The sequence below is a fragment of the Megachile rotundata genome, chromosome 5, assembly GCF_050947335.1.
Source record: "Megachile rotundata isolate GNS110a chromosome 5, iyMegRotu1, whole genome shotgun sequence".
NCBI classification, from domain to species: Eukaryota; Metazoa; Arthropoda; class Insecta; order Hymenoptera; family Megachilidae; genus Megachile; species Megachile rotundata.
Window position 1 is genome coordinate 20,236,653 of NC_134987.1, and position 19,889 is coordinate 20,256,541.

Below are 19,889 nucleotides of genomic sequence, written 5' to 3' on the forward strand. Positions count from 1 at the left end.
ACTTGAAGGCACGATAGGTAATTACAATAGCACGCTGTTGTAACGGCGACGTTCGAGTATTGTTATCACGATGATCCGACCTCTCGTGTACTACCTTGTAATTATTCGACCCGTGTGCTGCACGCGGCCTATAGTCATTGAAATTAAAGCTTTTTGCATTTTCAACGGCGTCTCGTTAATCCGTCACGATGACGGTTTCGTCGCGTGTATTACCGATAAATTGCGAACCTAAACACGGCCGTGCCTAAACGCGGAGACGCACTATTGTCAACGTCGCGTGAATTCACCTGCTATCGGTGATCCAGGTTCGTGATCCGATGCAAAAAGAAAAATAACCATCAGTTGTTGCGTATATTTCAACGTGCCAGCAACGCGATATAGTCATTTCGCATACACCGTGTCACGTTACGCAACTTACGCGCGACAGCGTGCATTTTTCTGCCTATTAAAAGTAACGTAAAACAGGAGAAAATACTACATTCTGCATAAATTATTCCGTGATAATGAAACAGCTTTAGCATTTGTTCGAAAAGGATGTTAAAAAATCAGAGTACACGCCCTTATTATTTTAAATAGAATACGTTCGCGATCCAATTACGAATACTTTGTTCGCATACGTAAATTGTTTCACTTTTCGTGTTACGTTGAAAAACAAGATTCTCACATTTAGACCATGCTCCAAGATACTCGCCTACCAGAATATTCCATTAGATTCAACGTTATTATATCTTTATCGCGGTTCAGCTGGCCGAATTTACGACAGGATTACTCCAATGTTTTCCTTTATACACGTACCGTTTTCTCTCCAGCGTCTCTTCTTTCTCGTTTACGCGAATGAAGAACGAGTTGGCTGAGTTGGAAAATTGATGCACGGGAAAAACGCGAGATTGCTTTCCCCTCGGGATCCTCAAAAAGCAGAGGTGTCCGTGACGACATCGAGTTTAAATTTACCGTGGTTTACGTCAGTCGGCCGTCATCGATATCACCAATGGCTCGTACGATAAAACCGTTTCGTCAAATTCCACCCCGAAGATACGGTTTATAACTCGATCTTTTCTAATGGCACAAATTTCGATACACGGATCATCGACTTTTTACGTTTAGTCAGCATATTGCCGAAAGTCCTATAACGTGGATCGGTATTTCATTGCGATCTGCAACTCGATAGCAGATTTTGAACTTACTTTTTATTTCGAATGACGTTGGATGTATCTCGAATTGACGATACTATTAGAGGTAAAAGTTGACGAATTAACTTTAGCACGTAAAAAAGCAGATAATTAAACTAGAATTTATAAAATCTCATTTCCGAAGTTTATAAATTAAATTTAAATCGTTCCATCTTTTTCAAATCTGCATAACAATAGTTAATCTACTTCGTATCTCTCATTGGTAGTGGTAAGTTAGCAGCGTTACCAACGAGGGAGAGAAGGAGGCAGAAAGAAAATGGACTATCCTAGATAAAGTGAAGCGAAGAAGTTCGAAACGGTTGGGAGGGAAAATGGCTGTCAGGAAGTAATTCATTTGCGGAAACAGTGCGACCGTTAAAGTCAACAGTGCCGGTAGCGTTTATGGGAAATAATCTCTCGTGGTTGTTTCAAGGCCCACACTATTTAGGCTTTCCGATCGTGATGCGTGCGATAAAAGTAACGCCAGGGATGGCCCGTAAAGAGGCTGTAAAAGTAAACTGCGATCGTTTCGGGCAATCCTCACCCTCGGCAAATGCCTAAAAAGAAGGGTAAGAAAGCGTACCTAATAAAAGAAAACGTATTCGGTAGCCCTTTGGGAGCCTTCCCTGCTAAAAATTACGGAAGTAAATCCTACAAGTTGTCGTTTGTTCGAAAACGAATCATCGCGCCGGTCAGAAAGTAACGTTATCTCTTTCGCTCGGAGGATGTAGATTACGAACGTAGAACCATAGAAATTCCTGTGGAAAAATTCATGAATTGTTAACGAAAGCGAAGAAAATGGTCTGGTAGAACCGTGGGAAGCGGAGGCGAAACGAGCTCCTCTGTCAAGGAAAGGGTGCTTTAAAAAAGACGTCGGAACGAGCAACGGGTCGTTTCTTTTTTCCACGCAGCCATTCGAGATTCCAGGACGAAGGAACAAGGAGAAAGACGCGCGAGCATTAGAGGAAGCAACTATCGAGAGGAAAAGGTCGACGCGGTGGTTGTTGTCGGCGTCGTCGTCCTCGTCGTCAACGTCGTCCTTGCAGTCGTCGTTGGAAAGAAAGACTCAATTTGTCGCCACAATTTCACGGGTATCGGGTGCCAAGAATGCCGCTGAGAACCTGGCAATTGTTTCTCGATTCGTTCTAGTCTGCTTCTTTTATTAGACGTCTGGGGTGGAGTCAGCGTGTCGTTTCACCACGAATGAACAATTTGTCGAACACCTATTCTGATTCTTCCAAAAAGACGTTCTCGAACTCTTCGGTTTCTTCTCTGCTTACCTTCTGTACCTTGTTGTTCGTGTGCGTGCGCGCGTGTTTGCACAAAACACGAAACGCCGAAACGATCGAACGCTGTTCTACTCAGCCTGTTTACTGGAAACAAGCGCCTGCTTTTCGCTTTTCAGCGCCGCTGTTTGCTTCGATGCCAATACACGCTATGTTCCTTTTGTTCTTTTCGCTTTTGTGTACCGGTACAGCTTCATACTTATTTTTCTTTTCATCTCGCCGAGTACGTCTCTCGATAAAACTCGATTTTACGAATTAAGAAAGACTATCGTTAGCGAACTCTATTTCGGGCTATCGATGATTCTGGTCACCTGTAACTTCCACGAAATTCCAAATACGCCAGATCCCAGTTACATTTCCGCGATGAAGTGCCATTGAAACGTGCGTGGATGTACAGCGAGGCAATATACGCAGAGTCTACTATTCCGGGAAAATATCGCTATCTCGAAATAGTAGATTCAGAATAGACGTTGAATGTTATTAATAACCGGTTCGTGCCGTGATATGCCATATATTCGATTTGAAATTATTTGGTCGAAACTAAATTGGTACGGTCGGTCAGTAACGACCCCATCGTGCCAGTCAATGTGTCACGATCCTGAATTAATTAACTAGAATCGAGATACGTTGAAACTGTTGCGATATTGGACGAAACAGATAACGTTCTACATAATTTCCTTGCTTTCCGCTATTCCGTTCCCTGAAAATCATCATTGCATTCACGAAAACCAGCGATCGATCAACGTCAACGACTATTATCAGACTTCGAATAGTTGGCAAAGCTTAAAAGCCTGCATCCGGTGCAAGTAAGGGAAAAGAAATTGAGAAATTCCTTCGAGTCTGACGTAGAACCGGATATCCAGGACTTGAACTCTTTTCGAGTTTTCAGAGTAGGAAAGAAGGAAGGAAGAGCTTTCAAGATCGAGGTTGGAAAGATAACGACGTCAAGGATAGGACGAACAGTGTTTTGCGAAAGCAAGTCACGGACCGGAGCCAATTATCGCCGAAGCTAATGAAGCTATTGCTGCTGAAAAGAAATGAAAAGGTAGAGAAATCGCCGCTTCGTCCTTCGATATCTCTTCTTTTCTTCCGTCTCTATCCATCAGAAGGATCTTTTTTCATCCATTTTTTCTATCTGTCACTTTTCCTCGTTCCTCTTTAATTTCTTTAAATATACCGCTATAACGATACTGTCCTTCCAATCCCTACAGAAAGATACTATAATTTATTGTATATCGATTCGAAACATCACGACAAAAATATGCGACACTCGTTACAAACAAATCTGAAACTTCGCTTTCGGGATGTTTTGTTCGATGTTTCAAAAATTGAACGATTTATATTTCCAACATAAATTCCTTCACCGATCCACAACGCATGCTCGTTGTATCTTTATCGTTCTGATTACTACACAATTTGGCACAGATTTATTAACCGCTCTGGACTTTTCGGAAATGGTTAATTTTGATTTCCATCTACGTTAGGTACCGCCTTCGTTCCGTCGATACCCATTTTTCGTTCGATCAATGTATCGCGATTACAACATTCATTATAAGCGCAATCTGCCTCGTAAAATTGAAAATATCGGATCGTAAAACTGTTCCACTGTATAATTTAGAACGAAGCAGCCGTGTCGCGATTCACCGAGAGAAATATCCTCCAAATTAATAGATCGTTCCATCGGATATCGTCAAAGCGCAACATTCGACGCTGTTTCCGCGATGTCATTGCGGTGTTTATGTCTCCGGAAGATTCACTCGGTTCTCCCCTTTCCTCTGTCTCGTCGCATCCTCGGCGTTCGATACGCCCAGTTACTGGCTCGTATAATTACGTCGCTGGAATAATAACGCGGTTCCCTTTCATGCGGTTGTTGTCGCGTGTACGATTAAACAGCCGATACGCTCCTCGTCACCGTCGCGATATCTGTTTGGTTAGAAATTCCGCTGCGATAAGTCGCACACTAAACTGCGATATCCGCGTAATAATTCTAGCTGCAACACCTCGACGTAGCTCGTTAAAACGCGAAAAACTCGGAACTGTTTCGAGTTTCCGCCTGTTAACTCGCCTGAAAGCGTACCGCGAGCGAAACTTTTTTTTTGCAGAGTACACGTGACACGTATGTGGGTGCACGTTCGAGTGCGAGTGTGTTTAAGAAGTCACTTCTATACGAGAGCTGGCAGCCGTGTAAAACAGCCGGTGAAACGTTCGTTCGAGATCCCGGGAAATAACGCGTTCAAAATTAATTCAACTTTTTCTCGGATAACTGACCAAGTTGTTCGATCGTTTACGATACTTGCCATCGGATGCAGCGTTGTTGGACGATCGTAAAGTAAAGCGATTCGGAGTTGAGATGCAAACTTACCAACCACTGTGAGATAAACGCGACGGCTCGTGGGTGGGGTAGTGGATACTTGGCATTCGTAAATACCAGAGTCCTTCTTTTGAGGATTCAGTATCTTTAATATCCATTCTTCCGTGTTCGGATTGTGTATACTCTGGATACGTTGGTCGCTCGTATAGATATAATAATTGACCGTTAAAAGATGGATGTCTCGATGCCTCACCCACGAAACCTACAAACAAGGAGAAAATCGCATTAAGTTTATAACGTTCATTAACTTTTAATCGTATAGTTAGATCGATACATTCGGGTCAAACTCGATAATTTCAATTTAACTTCAGTTAATGGACCAGCGGTCCTCAACCACTTGTTAGATCGATCATTGAAACTGCTTTAGATCGAAATACGATACGATAACAACTATCGCAATCTATCGATTGCCTCGATTTAACGTTATCTATTCCTATTTGGTTTAGAATGAAATTCTACCCGACGACCGCGTATTTCTTTCGATCGTTCCACGAACAATTTTTTAACGTACCGATATCGCGTTATTATTTTCGAGGTCCGAGGTTACATAGATGACCGAAGATAAACGCGTAAAGTGTGGCCGCTCGACCCAAGCCACAGTTTCCATTTTTAAGAGCTACCTAACCCAACCCGACCTACCGCGCGCATGGAAGGTAGGTCATACCGCACTCTGGGGATTAATCGACCCCCTAAAACACAAAAATGATTAGACGCCGGACGATTCGCGACTCGTACATTCACCGTTCGCGTGTGCGCGTATTTACGCGTTATTCGCTGACCGCAATATCGTAAACATTACACCACGCGTATCAGAGAAAGCTGTGAAACGTTCCTTCGCCGCTTTTTTCTAACGAAAAATAAATTTTTCTTTACGTTCGTGCTTCTCATTTTCTTTAAACTTTTACTCTTTTTATCATTTCATTTAGAGGGTCGCGGAATCGCTTTTTTCGAGCAAAGAAATTATTTCTGCTGCAAGTAGTCGATTAAGAATTTTACGAACATTGCACAGCAAATGGTAGTTCTTGCTGTTCTTTTTCTTTTAAGTAAAGCTTGTTTTTGACAACCCATAAAAACTCAAACACGAAATGATATTATTTAATAATGGTAATAACATCATTTTTCCCCTATCAACAAGTTTTTATACTCTCGTTGATTACCTTACGTTCTTCTTTTTATTCCTATTCAGCCACGATGAAGATTTAAATATTAAAGTAATATTTTACGAACACCCAGCTGTCCGAAATTTGTTCGAAATACCTCGTCTCCCAAGAGTTTACGAGCGACACAGTGCTAGCGTTAAAAAGTCGTATTCGAAAGTAATACACGATGCGAACCACTATTATGCTTCGCTCGACGTTCTCCAGCTTATTACCTCTCGCACTTCCTTCTTTATAACATCGGCTACTACAACTTTTACTTCTCTTTTTTTCTCTTATCCTACGACCTACCATCGCGCCGTTATACCATTATGCTTTTCACCCCGACGCTGTTCAAGCTTTGCTCACCCTTTTATAGATACAATCCGTCGTATATCGAATCATTTTATTTCCTATCGGTGATATTTTCGTCGTCAACGTTAACTAACATTATCAGAACATTCGGTATCGACTTCGTTCTCTTTTCAAACATACTATTAACCGAATGAAACGAAGATACTTAGGAATCAAGAATGAATTATTTATTTTTTACATTATGTACACCTGCTATGTAAATAAGTGTAATAGAAAAATGAAATCTTGCAGATTTTGGTACGTAATGAAATATGTGAAAGAGAAGAAAATTGGTACTTGACACTCGAGTAACATTCTGTGTTAACGCTTGTAGCAGTGCGAATTGCCGCGAACGCGTTTATATGTACATACGCGCATACGTGAGTGCACGCGGTTAATTAACAGATAAGTGGGTACATTTACGACGGGTAGATTATTTCGTATAGGAGTTAAGTAATTTTGAACGTTTGCGTTAAATTTTGCAAATGGATTTCTCCGCGTGGATGACATCCCTACTGCCCAGTTAATTCTTCATTTTTCGCTTATAATTAACGCTGTACGCGACCCTGGTAGATTTTCAACTTTGAGAACGTTCTAACGCGAATCACGGGACCGCCTCGCTTTTAGCCGTAACTTTAATTCCGGGAATTATAGTGTCTCGACCAATTTACGGTTCTTACATGCTATTTTAAAGACGTCCGTAAATATAAACTTTTGTCTCGTTAAAGCGAATATTAAAACGTGTAATAATAATCACGTTACTTCGATAAATGTTAATTTTTGAAACAGGAAGGATTCGTCGAAGGAGAAAGTTGTCAACACTTTGTACAACGAAAAAGACCTAAAGATGTTTCCTGTTTGGTCGGATGGTAAACCGGTTGGCAAGACTCCAACGTGGAACGCGCAAAGCGACACATAAGGCGAGCGAGCTCGAACTTCTCCAGGCCGTTAATTAGAAGGGAATCTAATCGATGATCCAGAGCCGTCATAACACCCGTAACCCGAACCATTTCCTTTCGATGCACCGAATCGTGCCGTAACGGCGATCTCGCGGCTTAAATGGCAATTTCGATCGTTTTTGCCAGTGCAATTTAACAGATTACGCGCGCGGCCGTTCGAGTTGCGGGCCAACCAATCATCGCGGATCTCTGTATCGAGATTCGAGAAAATCGGGACCATCACCTGCTCGTTACTGCTTGTTCTATTTCTATTATGTTCGTTCTACAAACTTTTTTCGCTGTAGGTGCAAGAGTATTTTATTCAGAAGTGTCGGTAGCTAATTTTACGTAGTCGTTTGAAATTTTCAAATTTTCTACAGTTTTTCTCGTTTCTGTAGCATCGTCTAGAAGCGTACATAGCGAGAGTGCTCTATAGTCGAGTTCACAATGCCATCGTTCGCCCCTGAGACGTCGCGTATTTCACCTGGCGAAGGAATCTCAATTTTACTCGCGACATTACATGGGACGACGTAAATGTACGATATCAACGAAACGTATTATCTAGTACACGTACACAGACTCGAGAGAACCTCGTGTGTAGGCACATGCTTTGCATAAAGATGAGTTTCTGGATTAAAAATGGTAACGCATCGTCTGCAGCCGACTCGGAATATCTCTAGATCAGTTTCTGCCTTTTCCACTTGATCTTCGTTCCGAGAAGTTGCTTGCAGTTCATTTTTGTATTCTTGGATCGTTAATAAGATTTTATTTGTAAAGAGAAAGCGTACAGCGTAGTATTATTGTTTCTGATTATGGTATGAAAGGTTTTATCGAATGCTTTCTACTTCGAAACGTAAGCGGACTGCGTTGGACAAGTATAGATTCAGTCGCGGAAGGGTTAATCAGCGCGAAGTGGCTTCGAAATCTCCCGAGCGTTCGAAATGTTTATTTATCGATAGTGGGCTGTGGATAACGATAATACTCACGGTTTTATTCCCTCGGTTTTTCACTTTACACAGCAATTCGACGGTTTCTCCAACGAGTCCTGTCACGTTCGAGGGAGTCGTTGTATCAAAGTAATGACTCGAATCTAGCGTTGGCCATTCTTGAAAAGCGTCCGTTTCGACCAGACGAGAGCTATGCACAGCTTCCTCTGAAATTGGAAAACAAACAGTGATCGTACGCTTCGATTCGAACGATATTTAACGAAAAATTCGTGTAAACGGTTGTCTCGTATAAGCCAGAGAATTAACAACGCGATCGGTAGTTTCGACGTATTTCCACGGTTTCGTTTGTATGTTTTTTTCTGTACGAACCGGTTGTAAAAAGAGCGTCAAATATCGTGAAACGGATCTGGTAAAAAAACTTCCCAGCGATGTTTTCGCCGTTTTTCATGTTCTCTTTATCTATTTCACCTAGTTTTTGTAGGGGAAAGTACTATCCTTTTTTCGTGCCGCTGGAAAACGTTGTATTTTCTCTGTTCTTTTCGCGTAATGTCTATTTTTTTCGAGCAAAATTTGCATTTCGTCCTCGACATCGAGTTTACCAGCCTCCTAATTTCGTCCCGTCGCACAAAGAGCCGCAAACGTTCGGAGAATAAACGAGGCCGTGGTACGGAAAAAGTCAATTACAAGCGTAATCGTTGATTCGTTTGCCGGGCCACGCAATTTGTTCGCGTGATTTTCGATCGAACAATGGCGCAGCAGTGATCTCTTAAAAACGCCACGAGCATCCGAATGGTTCTCGCGAAACCGAGTGGCTCGAGAGAGTAGTAGAGCGCGGAACAGTTGGCGCGTAACTATCCTGTTTCTGCTGGTCCTGCACTGCGGCAAATACGATCTCATTCGCACGAGTGGCTGTAACCGCGTGCACGAGATGCATACACATACACCGATCGCTGTTTCTCGCTCCTCGACTACCTTCCCAAAATTTTCCCTTCTTTTCTGCATGTAAATCTATCTACTCGTTAAATCTCGAACGATTCGTTTGAAAATATGCAAACATTTCTACGGTATTTTACCGGGAATATCATTTATGCCAGATTAATTCGAAACACAAAGCGAATTTTACACCCCCGAATTCCCTAGTCTCCAAATTATCGAATTCATTATCGCGGCGTAAATGGATGCATTCGTATAATTTGTCACAATTACGAAGCACGAAGGGTACGTTCATTTAATTTTTTCATTCTTTCGGATATTAAAAGAAAAGTACTTCTCACTGGGCAAATTAATCGCTCGGAAACGATACGGTAGAAATTGCGATTTTATTCAGACATTTTCCTACCGAATCATCGAACATTTTTACGCTCCCTTTTGCATCGGTATCCGCTTAGAATTCGCCTCGCAATATTTCATTTTTAATTAAATTTTATACAATGTAAAGAAATTCCAGTCAACGTAAAAAAAAAACACTGTCGCGAATCCTGATGGATGTCTCTCAAGCCGGAGAGAAAAAGAAAAAGTATATTTGATCCATTTCGATCGTGAACTGTTCAATCGATATCTTTAATTGTTACTGGCATTTTACCGATATTTCCACTTCCCTTCTTCGTTCATTTTTTTTAATTTCATAAGTAAATTAATATTATTATACATCGGTAACTTCCGTCGAGGTCAAGGTATCAATTATTCATCGTACAAGGTAATTTCTTTTCCTTTCTTCCTTATGCGGTGTTGAAAACTTTGTTAATTTTCATTGGAATTAACGTGGCGATTTAATAAATCAGTTCGGTGTCGCCAGAGAGACAGTCGATTCATAAAGATAGCAAAAGTTAAACGTGTTAATGGTAATGCTTTAATCGCCAGGAAGATACGAGACTCGTTTAATATACTACGCGCGACGCCTCGCGTCGCCATTAAAGCGTTAATTAACTGCTCGTCCCTGCGGAACGGCTAACTCCTCGACTTTCTTTCACAACGTCGCTTTCTCGGACCCTACTAGCTTAACCTTTTGACACAACAGTTTCGCGTTACTCGTTTCTCCGTATCCGTCTCTTCACCCTACGTGTTTGATAGGATGAAAGGTTAGCGAATTATTTCGTGTTCAGTTACAGTTTCGTCTTTTACAAATTATTCGACAAATTACATCATAGATTACATCGCATTTGTCTCACCGGCCTTTAGTATGAAATCGAAAAAGTAAATTACCGAAACGCAAAATTTAGGAGAAGAATATTTATCTTCGAAATTGCAGCGTGATGTCAGCATCCTTGGTCGGACCCTCTCGCTATACATTTATCACGTCGAAAGGGTTGGTTTAATAGGTCGAAGGAAAGAAAAAGATGAAGACTAGAAGAAAAGCGACAGTAGAGACGTAATATACGATCCCTTAAGATATTTACCGTAATAAGCTCGACGAAACCTCTGCTGGATCGAACAAAGACTCTCAAATTAACCCTTTCCTTTTTATCCCGCTTTAAATCCACGTTTTTACGACCGCTTGAATTATTCGCGCCATTTTCACTTCGCCGACCTACCGACCAAGTGTTTTCAGCCGCGTTCGTTTACTCCGGAAGAAAGTAAGAATTCCACGCGCTTTCATGCTTCTCTGCCGACGGATAAAAGAGGATCGAAGGAAGGTTCTCTGGCAAAGTTAATTCGCAAGGAAAACACAGTTGGTCGTAGCAGTATCCGACTAGCTAATACAGAGCCTCTCAGAGGATCTTGATGCTCTTAAAATGGCTCTAGTATCGTGTTCAAAGTATCGCTTGCTCGATAACGTCCGACACCGCGATTTTGTGCTACCAATTAACGAATCGTTGAGGTACAGTAACAGCCAAACTGTAACCGAGGAGTTTCGCGATACGCGTTGCGATAAACGAGATATCTGAAATCGATGACAAGGAATACGCATTGGTTAAAGCGCATAATCATCAAAAACGTTTCTACCGCACAATTATTACGATTCTATGATTCGGTATATGAATGGTAGAAGCCGAGCTAAAATATCTTTGGAATGTCAATTATTGGAATACCCATTAAGCGAGCCAGCAATTATTCGAATAGCCCTCGAACGAACTAAATGATCGATCACCGTTCGTTTATCATTTCTAATTGACCCTTCTTTCGTCCCTTATATCTCCAGCAATTCGCTTTATCGATGAATTCGATTAAAATACCGATACCTTGATTTGTATTACTCTATTAACACCTACTATAGGAATAAAGTAAACTGAAATTCATCACGTAGAAAATGAACGATATCAATTCGAGTGCGATGACTAGTGTAATAGCTTATACAATATTTTCTCATGTATTTGTTACATTATAAATGTTATTGGTATCGTAGCAACTTCACATTGACATAAAAAATGAACTCAGCAGATAATCCATCAAGGAATAAGCTGCGCACTGTTGGAGAAAAGTATCTGCGGAAGATTTACTGGTTATCCGACATCTTGCTATCATACAATTTCATTCATCAACGGCAGAAAGAAAATAAACATCTGGGTCGAACGAAAGAGAAGAACGGAAACGTTGCGAAATTGCCCAAAGGTGGTTTCAATTATTCGGGGTTACGAGGCGAATTCCTTAGGAAAAAGCCGCGATACATCGCAGGTTTGCGTATCGGTGACCCCACAGGAACTACGAAACAATAAACGCGTGATAAATTGTCGACGATGGCGGTGCGAAAATCTCTCATCGTAATAAAAGCGAAGTAGTCGACCAAGGGGAAGGAACCGGAAGGGTGTTGGCCCGGTCGAACAAACACGCTTCCGTGCCTAGGTGATGCGGTGAAAAATCGTAAGAGGGAAACAAACGCTAGGCGTAACCCACAGAATATTCGAAAGAACTATCGAAGTAAGCACGAATGCAAGAAGAAAAATTTTAAACCTAATCGGTAACTTTGAAATTTTCGGAGTAATTTTTACAAAAGGCAAAGTGACCAGCAGCAAAATAGTCCACGATAAAGGTTTCAATGTAGTTACATGGAAGATAGGATAGTTCAGCTATGAAAATCGTCTTATTCGTAATTGGTTTCGATTCGGGATCGACATGTACGTGGCTCGGTTCAATTTCGATGCACGAGAAGCCCGTCAAAAGCAAGCTATTATTCCCGTTTCATAGCGTCGCTGCCAACCATCGAATTCGAGAATCTTGATACTCTGGTTTTACCTTACGAGGACTGACCCTTTCGAAACGACTGACCTAGAAACCAAAAGATGAACCTTCTTATCTTGCGTCCACGAAGATCGTATAAAAAGTCCCGTTCAGCGACAGAACTTCGCGTAAAAATAACCTTGCCAATATTGCCTTTAATATACGAAAATATCAAGGCTCGACGAGTAAAATGCTACGTTTATAAAACGCTTGTTTTATTAAATTCCTTAACAACGAATCCTGATTTTGTTTCTGCCAGAAAGTATATCGAACACTAAATTGGTTTAATTAACGCGTTCAACGAAGCAACGGGTTCGTATATTTTTGAAACATCGGATCTTACGGATCGTGAAATTCAGAAGAAAAATTCAAACGTCGACGGAAATATATGAGCAATAAGTACCGGTACAAATGAAAAATGTATAAGTCTACCTTTCTTGGATAGGGAATTTTGCGAAAAATATGAGTTCTTCTTGGAGGGTCTACTTAGCATACCGCGTTTTAATAAGAATTATAACCGTTGCTTCTATTTTTCAATTTATAACTTTCTCGGGTTTACGTTACAATGTCGGTATTCGAAACAACGTGCCAAGTGTTTGATGGTTCAAGTTTAAAATTTGATCGCATAAATAAATACGTGTACAGCGCATTATAATCTTATAAAATATCAATCCGAAATTGCGACACAGAAACTCCATTTTAAAGTTCATACAACGAAAATCAACCAATAACTTCGATTGCTCTGTCAGGTTTTCTTCACCGAGTTATTCCATTCTTGCCAATAAACCCTGTATGCAATTTCCCGCAGTGTTTTCTAACCGCGAGCTTCGACGAGAACAGAGATGATAAAACAATTCAAACCAAGAGCAAATATCGCGAGAAAATTGACGATGTTCGAGTTCGAGAAGGATCATCGTTGGTCGACAGCGAAATTGGATCTCGTGTTCGTTCAGCGAAGGACTCTTTTTCTTTCCCCCATAAAGCTGTTACCTATATAGCGATGTTGTAAGCGGGAAATATGGGAAAATGCACGGTAGGAAAATGTCTCGGCTTTTAGCGTGGCAAACAATATCGCTGTCAGTTTCGATCTAAAGTTCTTTCATTTTTCCTTGTTGCGTAAAAAAGTTTTCAGCGGTGCTTCGTCTAGTTACGGCGTCGAACTTACCCGTTCATTTATTAGCGTCGAGAATAAACAATTTGATACGTTGAATAGCAACGACGCGGCTTATTGCACAACCCATGAAACCTTAATGCATCTTGTCTAATGTATCGATTGAATAACGTCTTCGACAAAGTGCTTTCGCCACTTAAGTTCTCCGTTGTCACCGGTTGCATGAATATTTGCAAACAACGCTGGGTAGACTGGGATGCTTCCTTTGCACCAACATTTCTGCGTTCATAAATTTTCAAATTTCCGAGTTTGCGAAATTCTACGTTCCTGAAATTTCTACGTTTTATGCAATGTTGGAAACTATCCGACGTTGGACGAATTCAAAGAAAGGATTTCTATTAAATGACATTCACCTTCGCCGGTAGTCAGCAGTTCCTCGCCTTAATAATAAATTTCAGAGTATGTCGAGCACCAGCCGTACTTGCCACCTTACCTACGACATGACTAATGACTTCTAGGACGACGCGAATATTGATACGTCGCTAAGAGTTAAGAAACTTTAATGAAATTTCATTCGTGTCGGAACAGTGGCGGCTGTCTGTTTGAATTATTCCACTGTTCGCTAATCTATCTCTGATTTCGCTGAATTTTAAATTGAATATTATCCGATCGATCGAGTTCGGTTAGCCAACAATTGGCTAACAGGCAAGGAAATATGTAACGATAAAATGCGAGCAGAGAACGAGCTTGTTATTAAAGTTTGAAACGAATCAAACAAGGCGAGGAAAGGTTATCCTTGCACAGAGTCGTAGCAGTTCTCTTTTGCGACAGGCTTGCTCAAGACCACTTAACCGGTTCATCTATTATTCAAAACAGTTTCATGGCAGCCACGTTTCGTGTCTTGAAATTACTACAACTTTTCTTGCGATAGTACGAAGTTATTACTCTTGGTTGTTATTGATGTCGAGCGCTTTTCCAGGGAAATAGACGCGGCTACGAGAGCGCATTCGAAAGTTTTAAAGCGTTAGCGTTTGTGTTTTGTTCGATAGGTGTTTGAACGTTTTCGTAGAAGAAATAAGTTTGAAGGAATTCCGGTAACAGTTAACCGGTGAAACGAAATCGAGTCAAAGGACCAGGATCTAAAATGTGAAGTAGCGGTTGGGCTCTCAATGGCAGCGAAGAAAACTAATGGGAGCTCTCTCTTCCAACATTCACCATAGAAACCGCATCTTCTTCAGACTTCCGTCTGTCGGTTCGCCCAAATCGGAGAATGTCGTTCACGGAACGGAACTTTCGAAACTCTACGGAGAAAATGTATCCAAAGGGGAGCGTGTTTTTTGATAAACCGAAAAGTGACTCGGAAATGTTTCTACTTTTCGCGTGACGCAAACTTTGAAAATTCTGTGAAGATCGAAAGGAAGAAGAAAACGTTTTTAGAACGAGTAATCGTTTTAAATTACAATTTGCAAGTACTATCGATCCATGACATTTTTATTTAGATCATATTTTATATGATCTATGCATGTAGTTGTTCCTGAAAAATTTCGCGAACGGAAATACGACTGCAATATCACGGAAATATAACGGAAATAGACGCTTACGTGGTACCGAGACTGACGTTGAGGATCAAAGACGACAGGTGTTTTCCTATTCGAGACCTGTTCCTGTTTTTCGACGTACAAAAAGTGCATCGAACGGGAAAGAATAGATGGACGAATGTACGGGCATGTCTCGAGCCGGTAAGCGAACGGAACTCTCGTCGAAGTATATCAACTTTCATCCGCGTTTTTAAAACCTCCAATCCTCGAGACTTCCTTCTGCCGGAGTACCTTGAAGCGAGGCGAAAGAACTTTCATCGAGTGAATAATTTTAAAACGACAGGATCAAAGCAGCGGGATCCGCCTAATGATGCAGTTGTCGGCTACTTTTCCCGGTTTATGGAAACACGCCAAACTCATCTAGATTTAACCCAGTTTCGCCAAGACCGACGTTATGATGAGATCACCGGGGAATATGCTTGTAAGCGGGGAAAATGCTTTTCTACTAAACAGCGAACCCCCGGGGTAAAGCTTTAACCGAATAATTCCATTCTTCGTGCTCGTCGCAATATCTTTGCTTCACCCCTATCTTCTCGACTTTTCGTAACTTCGTCAATGTACAAGATTCTTTCGGAAGAAATTCGTGCTTTTAAGACAAAGATAAGAACTTGGTATTAAGTAAATATTTAGAAGAAACTGAAGTTACGACGGTACTACGAAAATTTCGAGGTCGGGAAATCAACGTAAGCTACGGAGTAACACGCGATCGACGCCTAAATTCGTTTACACCGTTCAAAACGTAGCCAGCGATTCGGCTCTTAACGAGTTAAACGATATTTCAACTCCCTAGGTTTTTTACTCTTCGTGCTTTTGCAGAAAGAAAGAACGATGAAAACGAAAATTGTTTAGAGTGCCCGAGGGCAAAAAGGACCAAGTATCAACGCGCAATTTGGGGAGTAAAAGTTATCTTGATCGAATAAAAGTGGCGGCAACGAGAAAAAAGGACAGAGAGTCTGATATTAATAGAAAATTGCCTTTGGTCCCTTCGGTATCGTCGAACATGCTCGTCTCTCAAAATTGGCCAAAGTTATAGGAGCAATCAGGTATTTCCTAACCGTCTTCTCGGATGTTGATTCACGCCTCAGAGAGGGAAGCGAATTCCCTAAGAGTCGCCTGCTGCGAGACGAGTTTCACGGATTTGCCGTAAATAACCACTTACTTAACCCTCCTTAAATCTAAACGCTTCTACGACTCAAGTTTACACCGTGAATCCGGAGAATCCCCTTTTCGAGTAACGCGAGTCCCTTGCCGTTTCGCGAAGGAACCTTATTAAGCGAGGCTTTGAGATTTTAATGAAACCCCACGAATCCTCCGCTCGACAGAAATTAAAACTTTTTCAAGCGTTATTACCCTTACCACCCCTTTTCATCCTAACCGATCGCCTAACGTTCTCTCGATTTGCCACGAAGTGAAAAAATATCTTAGAAAAAGGGACGAGACTATTTTCACACCGTAAGAAAGTCTAGTGGGCCAATGAAAACTTTACGTCGAATCCACGCTAGGCTATGATTTCGAATCGATAAAGGTTTTACGGTTCTTCGTCTATCGCGTCTCCGTTTTACAACCACTTTGGCTTAAGAACCAGCCATTTTGAACATTAATAATCGCGGTAGCATACTGGCCGAGAGCAAAGTAACTTTTCAGCGACGTGCCGTTCCAATTTGATTACGTTCAATGGAAAAAATAGTTTGCTCGGTAACGCAACGTTCGAGGCGAAATGACAAACGAGATTCTGTCGGGCAAGTAGTACGTATAGCGACGCAGTTGCCGAAATCAGCAGCACGGGTCAAGCGTGATACGTGCACCGTGGACATTTCAAAATGCAATTTACGTGTAACGGGTTATATCGATCTGAATCTACTACATTGAAATTGACTTATTTCCTGAACGAGAGAAGGACAGAGAAAATTCAAGCAGGACACGCGTACGTGTAAGCCATTCGTATAACAGGGGACGCATAATTCACCGTGATAATTACGTTCGTCGTGCAAAGATAAACCGACACGAGTGTAAACTATAGGACGCGAGGCGCGCAACAGTCGCATTAATCTCCCTTAAATCATTTTAGACGGCATAGAATTTGCGCGTGCATCAACCACCTCGACTCGTTCGTTTCGTTGCTCTCTACGTTTTATCGCGATATCTTGAAATCGCATCGCCTAACCTAATTTTTTCGGCAATTAGAACCTGACGGTCATTACTCTACGTCATGAAGGTATCATAAATTTTGCGATCGTTTCGTAACACAGAACGAGCCAACACCTGCTTACACATTCGTTGGTATACTTTTTAGACTTTAGAAAGCGACACCAATTTTGTTTCTAAACTAGAAGCCCATTGTGGCATCTGAGCGCGATATAGCAAGTCTTAATTTCATCGTTGCATCATTTATACGGATGTTTACTTTTCTATTATTTAACAAATTGAGAGTTCAATGGGCAGAATCTTCCTTTCAATTTATCTCGGCATCTCAAACATTTTCAATGTTTCTCATTTAAACGACTGGTAACAGCCCCACGGTTTGCAAGGAAACGCTTGGGCATCCTCGTTAATGAACGGCAAGCCTTTATTTCAAAGTTCTTACGCTTTCCACGAGCAGGATCGTTTGAAAACACTGTCAATGGCGGCATTACGAGCAATTGTAGAATCCCATTGAACAATGGCCAGGAGGAAACAACAATATGAAAGTTTCTCATCCGCGAGCGAGAAATTACGAGCGTGGTTGGCCCGTTCTCTTATGCAGATAAAAAATTAAACTACGACCGCGGAGATAATTGAAAACGCATTACTTCTGGCTGCTGTCTCGTGTGCCGGTAATTAAGCTGTCGTTTGCAGCATCGCAGTTTTTTACCGGTTCGCTTTACGCCCCGGAATTCGCGTCAAAGGGCCGCCAATGGTAATTTTCGTTTCGCAGACATCAAATGACTACTTTGCCATCGAGGACTTTTCGAAACTCAATCGAATGTCTTTTTTCTGTCTGCTTTGTGAAATGCTAATCGCTGTACGTTCAAAGCAACAGCTTCGATTTATAAACGGGATTCTTGTGAAATTCACGAACGGTTATTCATCGTTTTCAGCGAAAGTTACCGGATTTTCCCTTTCTATGCAAATTCACGTACTTTCAAGGAGCTACAAAATATACGATAGACTCGTTAACGGCAATAAAATTCGCAACGGTACGTCAACAACCTCTTTGGACGCTGCGAGACGCTAAGAGATTTAAATATCTGCTCCCCCGAGTGGCAGCGGCGCTCGAAACGCGGATTCTCGTATGATAATAGATTTTCGGTGCTATTAGACGCTGCACTAAACAGGGGATTAACCCGAGTCTAATCAATTTGCAGATATTTCGGTGGAATATACTAGACGGAGATCGCGTGCATTTTCAAGTGTACGACCGAACCGACAAAACGGAGACTAGCGTACCTTTTCGAGAGGGTCCACGAGAGTCGAATGCGCGAGACGAGAAGTTCGCATTGAACCGCTGCGCCGAGACGAGACTCGTGAATATTTCGGTGCGAGTGGCAAAAGCGAGTAGAAGAGTAGCGCATGTGCGTTTCAAAGGCGAAATATTATTCGAAAATCGCGATAGAAAAATTGTGAAGGGAAAATTCGCAGTTGCGTCGCTTCCGAAGATGTCTCGGTGCTATATTAATATCTACGTTGTAGACGCTACGTGTAGATCGAAGTTCGGATAGAGAGAATTTCAAACGATGTACACAAGAGCTATTAAAAAAATAGAAACGAGGAAAAAATTGCATGTACTGTCATGATCATGATACATTTAGCCCGTTAACGACGGTTCAAAGGGAGTTAAAGTGGTGCAGCGCTCGAAGAGCGTAGCTAGCAAAGTCTCAACTTCAAAGAATTCTCAAGAGTGACGGTCAAGTGATGGCTCGAAGGTGAAGCAACGACATTAAGTCAATATTTCCTCGTTGCGCGTGAAACTCTCCCAACCATTTGCATGCCATTCTAGTCATATCGGCTACAGATAATTACCTCGATTAAAATAAATACATTTCATTTGCATGCATAATATGTTGTAACATATAGGTAAATTGTTCGCGTTACTGTCTGATATCAAAGCGGTGTTAAAGCGAACAATTTTTCAAACAAAGATCTTTAAATGTTTTCAATGTTAAATTTTAATTCAAAAGAGACGGAGTCAAAGCACCTTGGACGGTGTCATCTCGCATAGCACGCAGCCAAGAATATACATACATCTTCCTTCATACAGAAAATGTGAGATAAGGGTGCAACATTTTTGCATTCTTTCTACTCGGAGACGTTATCCGAGTAAAGAAACGCGTTTCTTTTGCCTTTCCTCCTTTTACAGGAGAATATTTAATTTTCCTTATGCCGCTTTCTCGCACCGCTTTTGTCGAAAACAGTATTTTTAATTACGAAAGGCGAAACACCAAATTTCATCGACCGGGAATCATCAGCAAATCGATACGACGGATCAACTATTTCCATTGAAACTTGATGAAATGGATTTTGTGCTGCGGAATTTTCGTTGTTTAATTTTATCTTTGAATAGACGACAGTCGTATCGAGCACCGTGCTGTAAAACGAAATGCCAGCGTATTGGTTCAATGGATTCGTTTAATGAAACCATTAGAGCATACTTTTCGAAGCACGTTTTCCAGAGGAACGCGGTTACTGCCGGTTTTATACTGACCGCAACAATGCACAGGCATGTACGCGTTCCATATGAAACTCATCAATGCCACTACTCTTCATAAACATAAGAACGGAATTTTCGTTCGTCGGAATCGCCCTTTTGCCTTCTGTCATTCTACGCGCTTGTTGCTCTTCGCGTGC

The 19,889-nt window shown here is 41.5% G+C and overlaps 1 protein-coding gene across 12 annotated transcripts in view; it reads right to left on the reverse strand.

The window, feature by feature from the left end:
• LOC100876130 (zwei Ig domain protein zig-8) overlaps positions 1-19,889 on the reverse strand; it is a 44,681-nt gene that overhangs the window by 11,768 nt on the left and 13,024 nt on the right. For 11 of the 12 annotated variants that reach the window (XM_012285213.2, XM_076531462.1, XM_012285211.2 and 8 more), the window contains 2 exons: positions 8,241-8,407; positions 4,818-5,028 (listed from right to left, as the gene is read on the reverse strand). In XM_012285213.2, the coding sequence (XP_012140603.2) occupies positions 4,818-5,028; positions 8,241-8,407 (378 nt within the window). Of the gene's footprint in view, positions 1-4,817; positions 5,029-8,240; positions 8,408-8,570; positions 9,092-19,889 lie in introns of those variants that run through there. The other variant, XM_076531464.1, reaches the window with a different exon arrangement.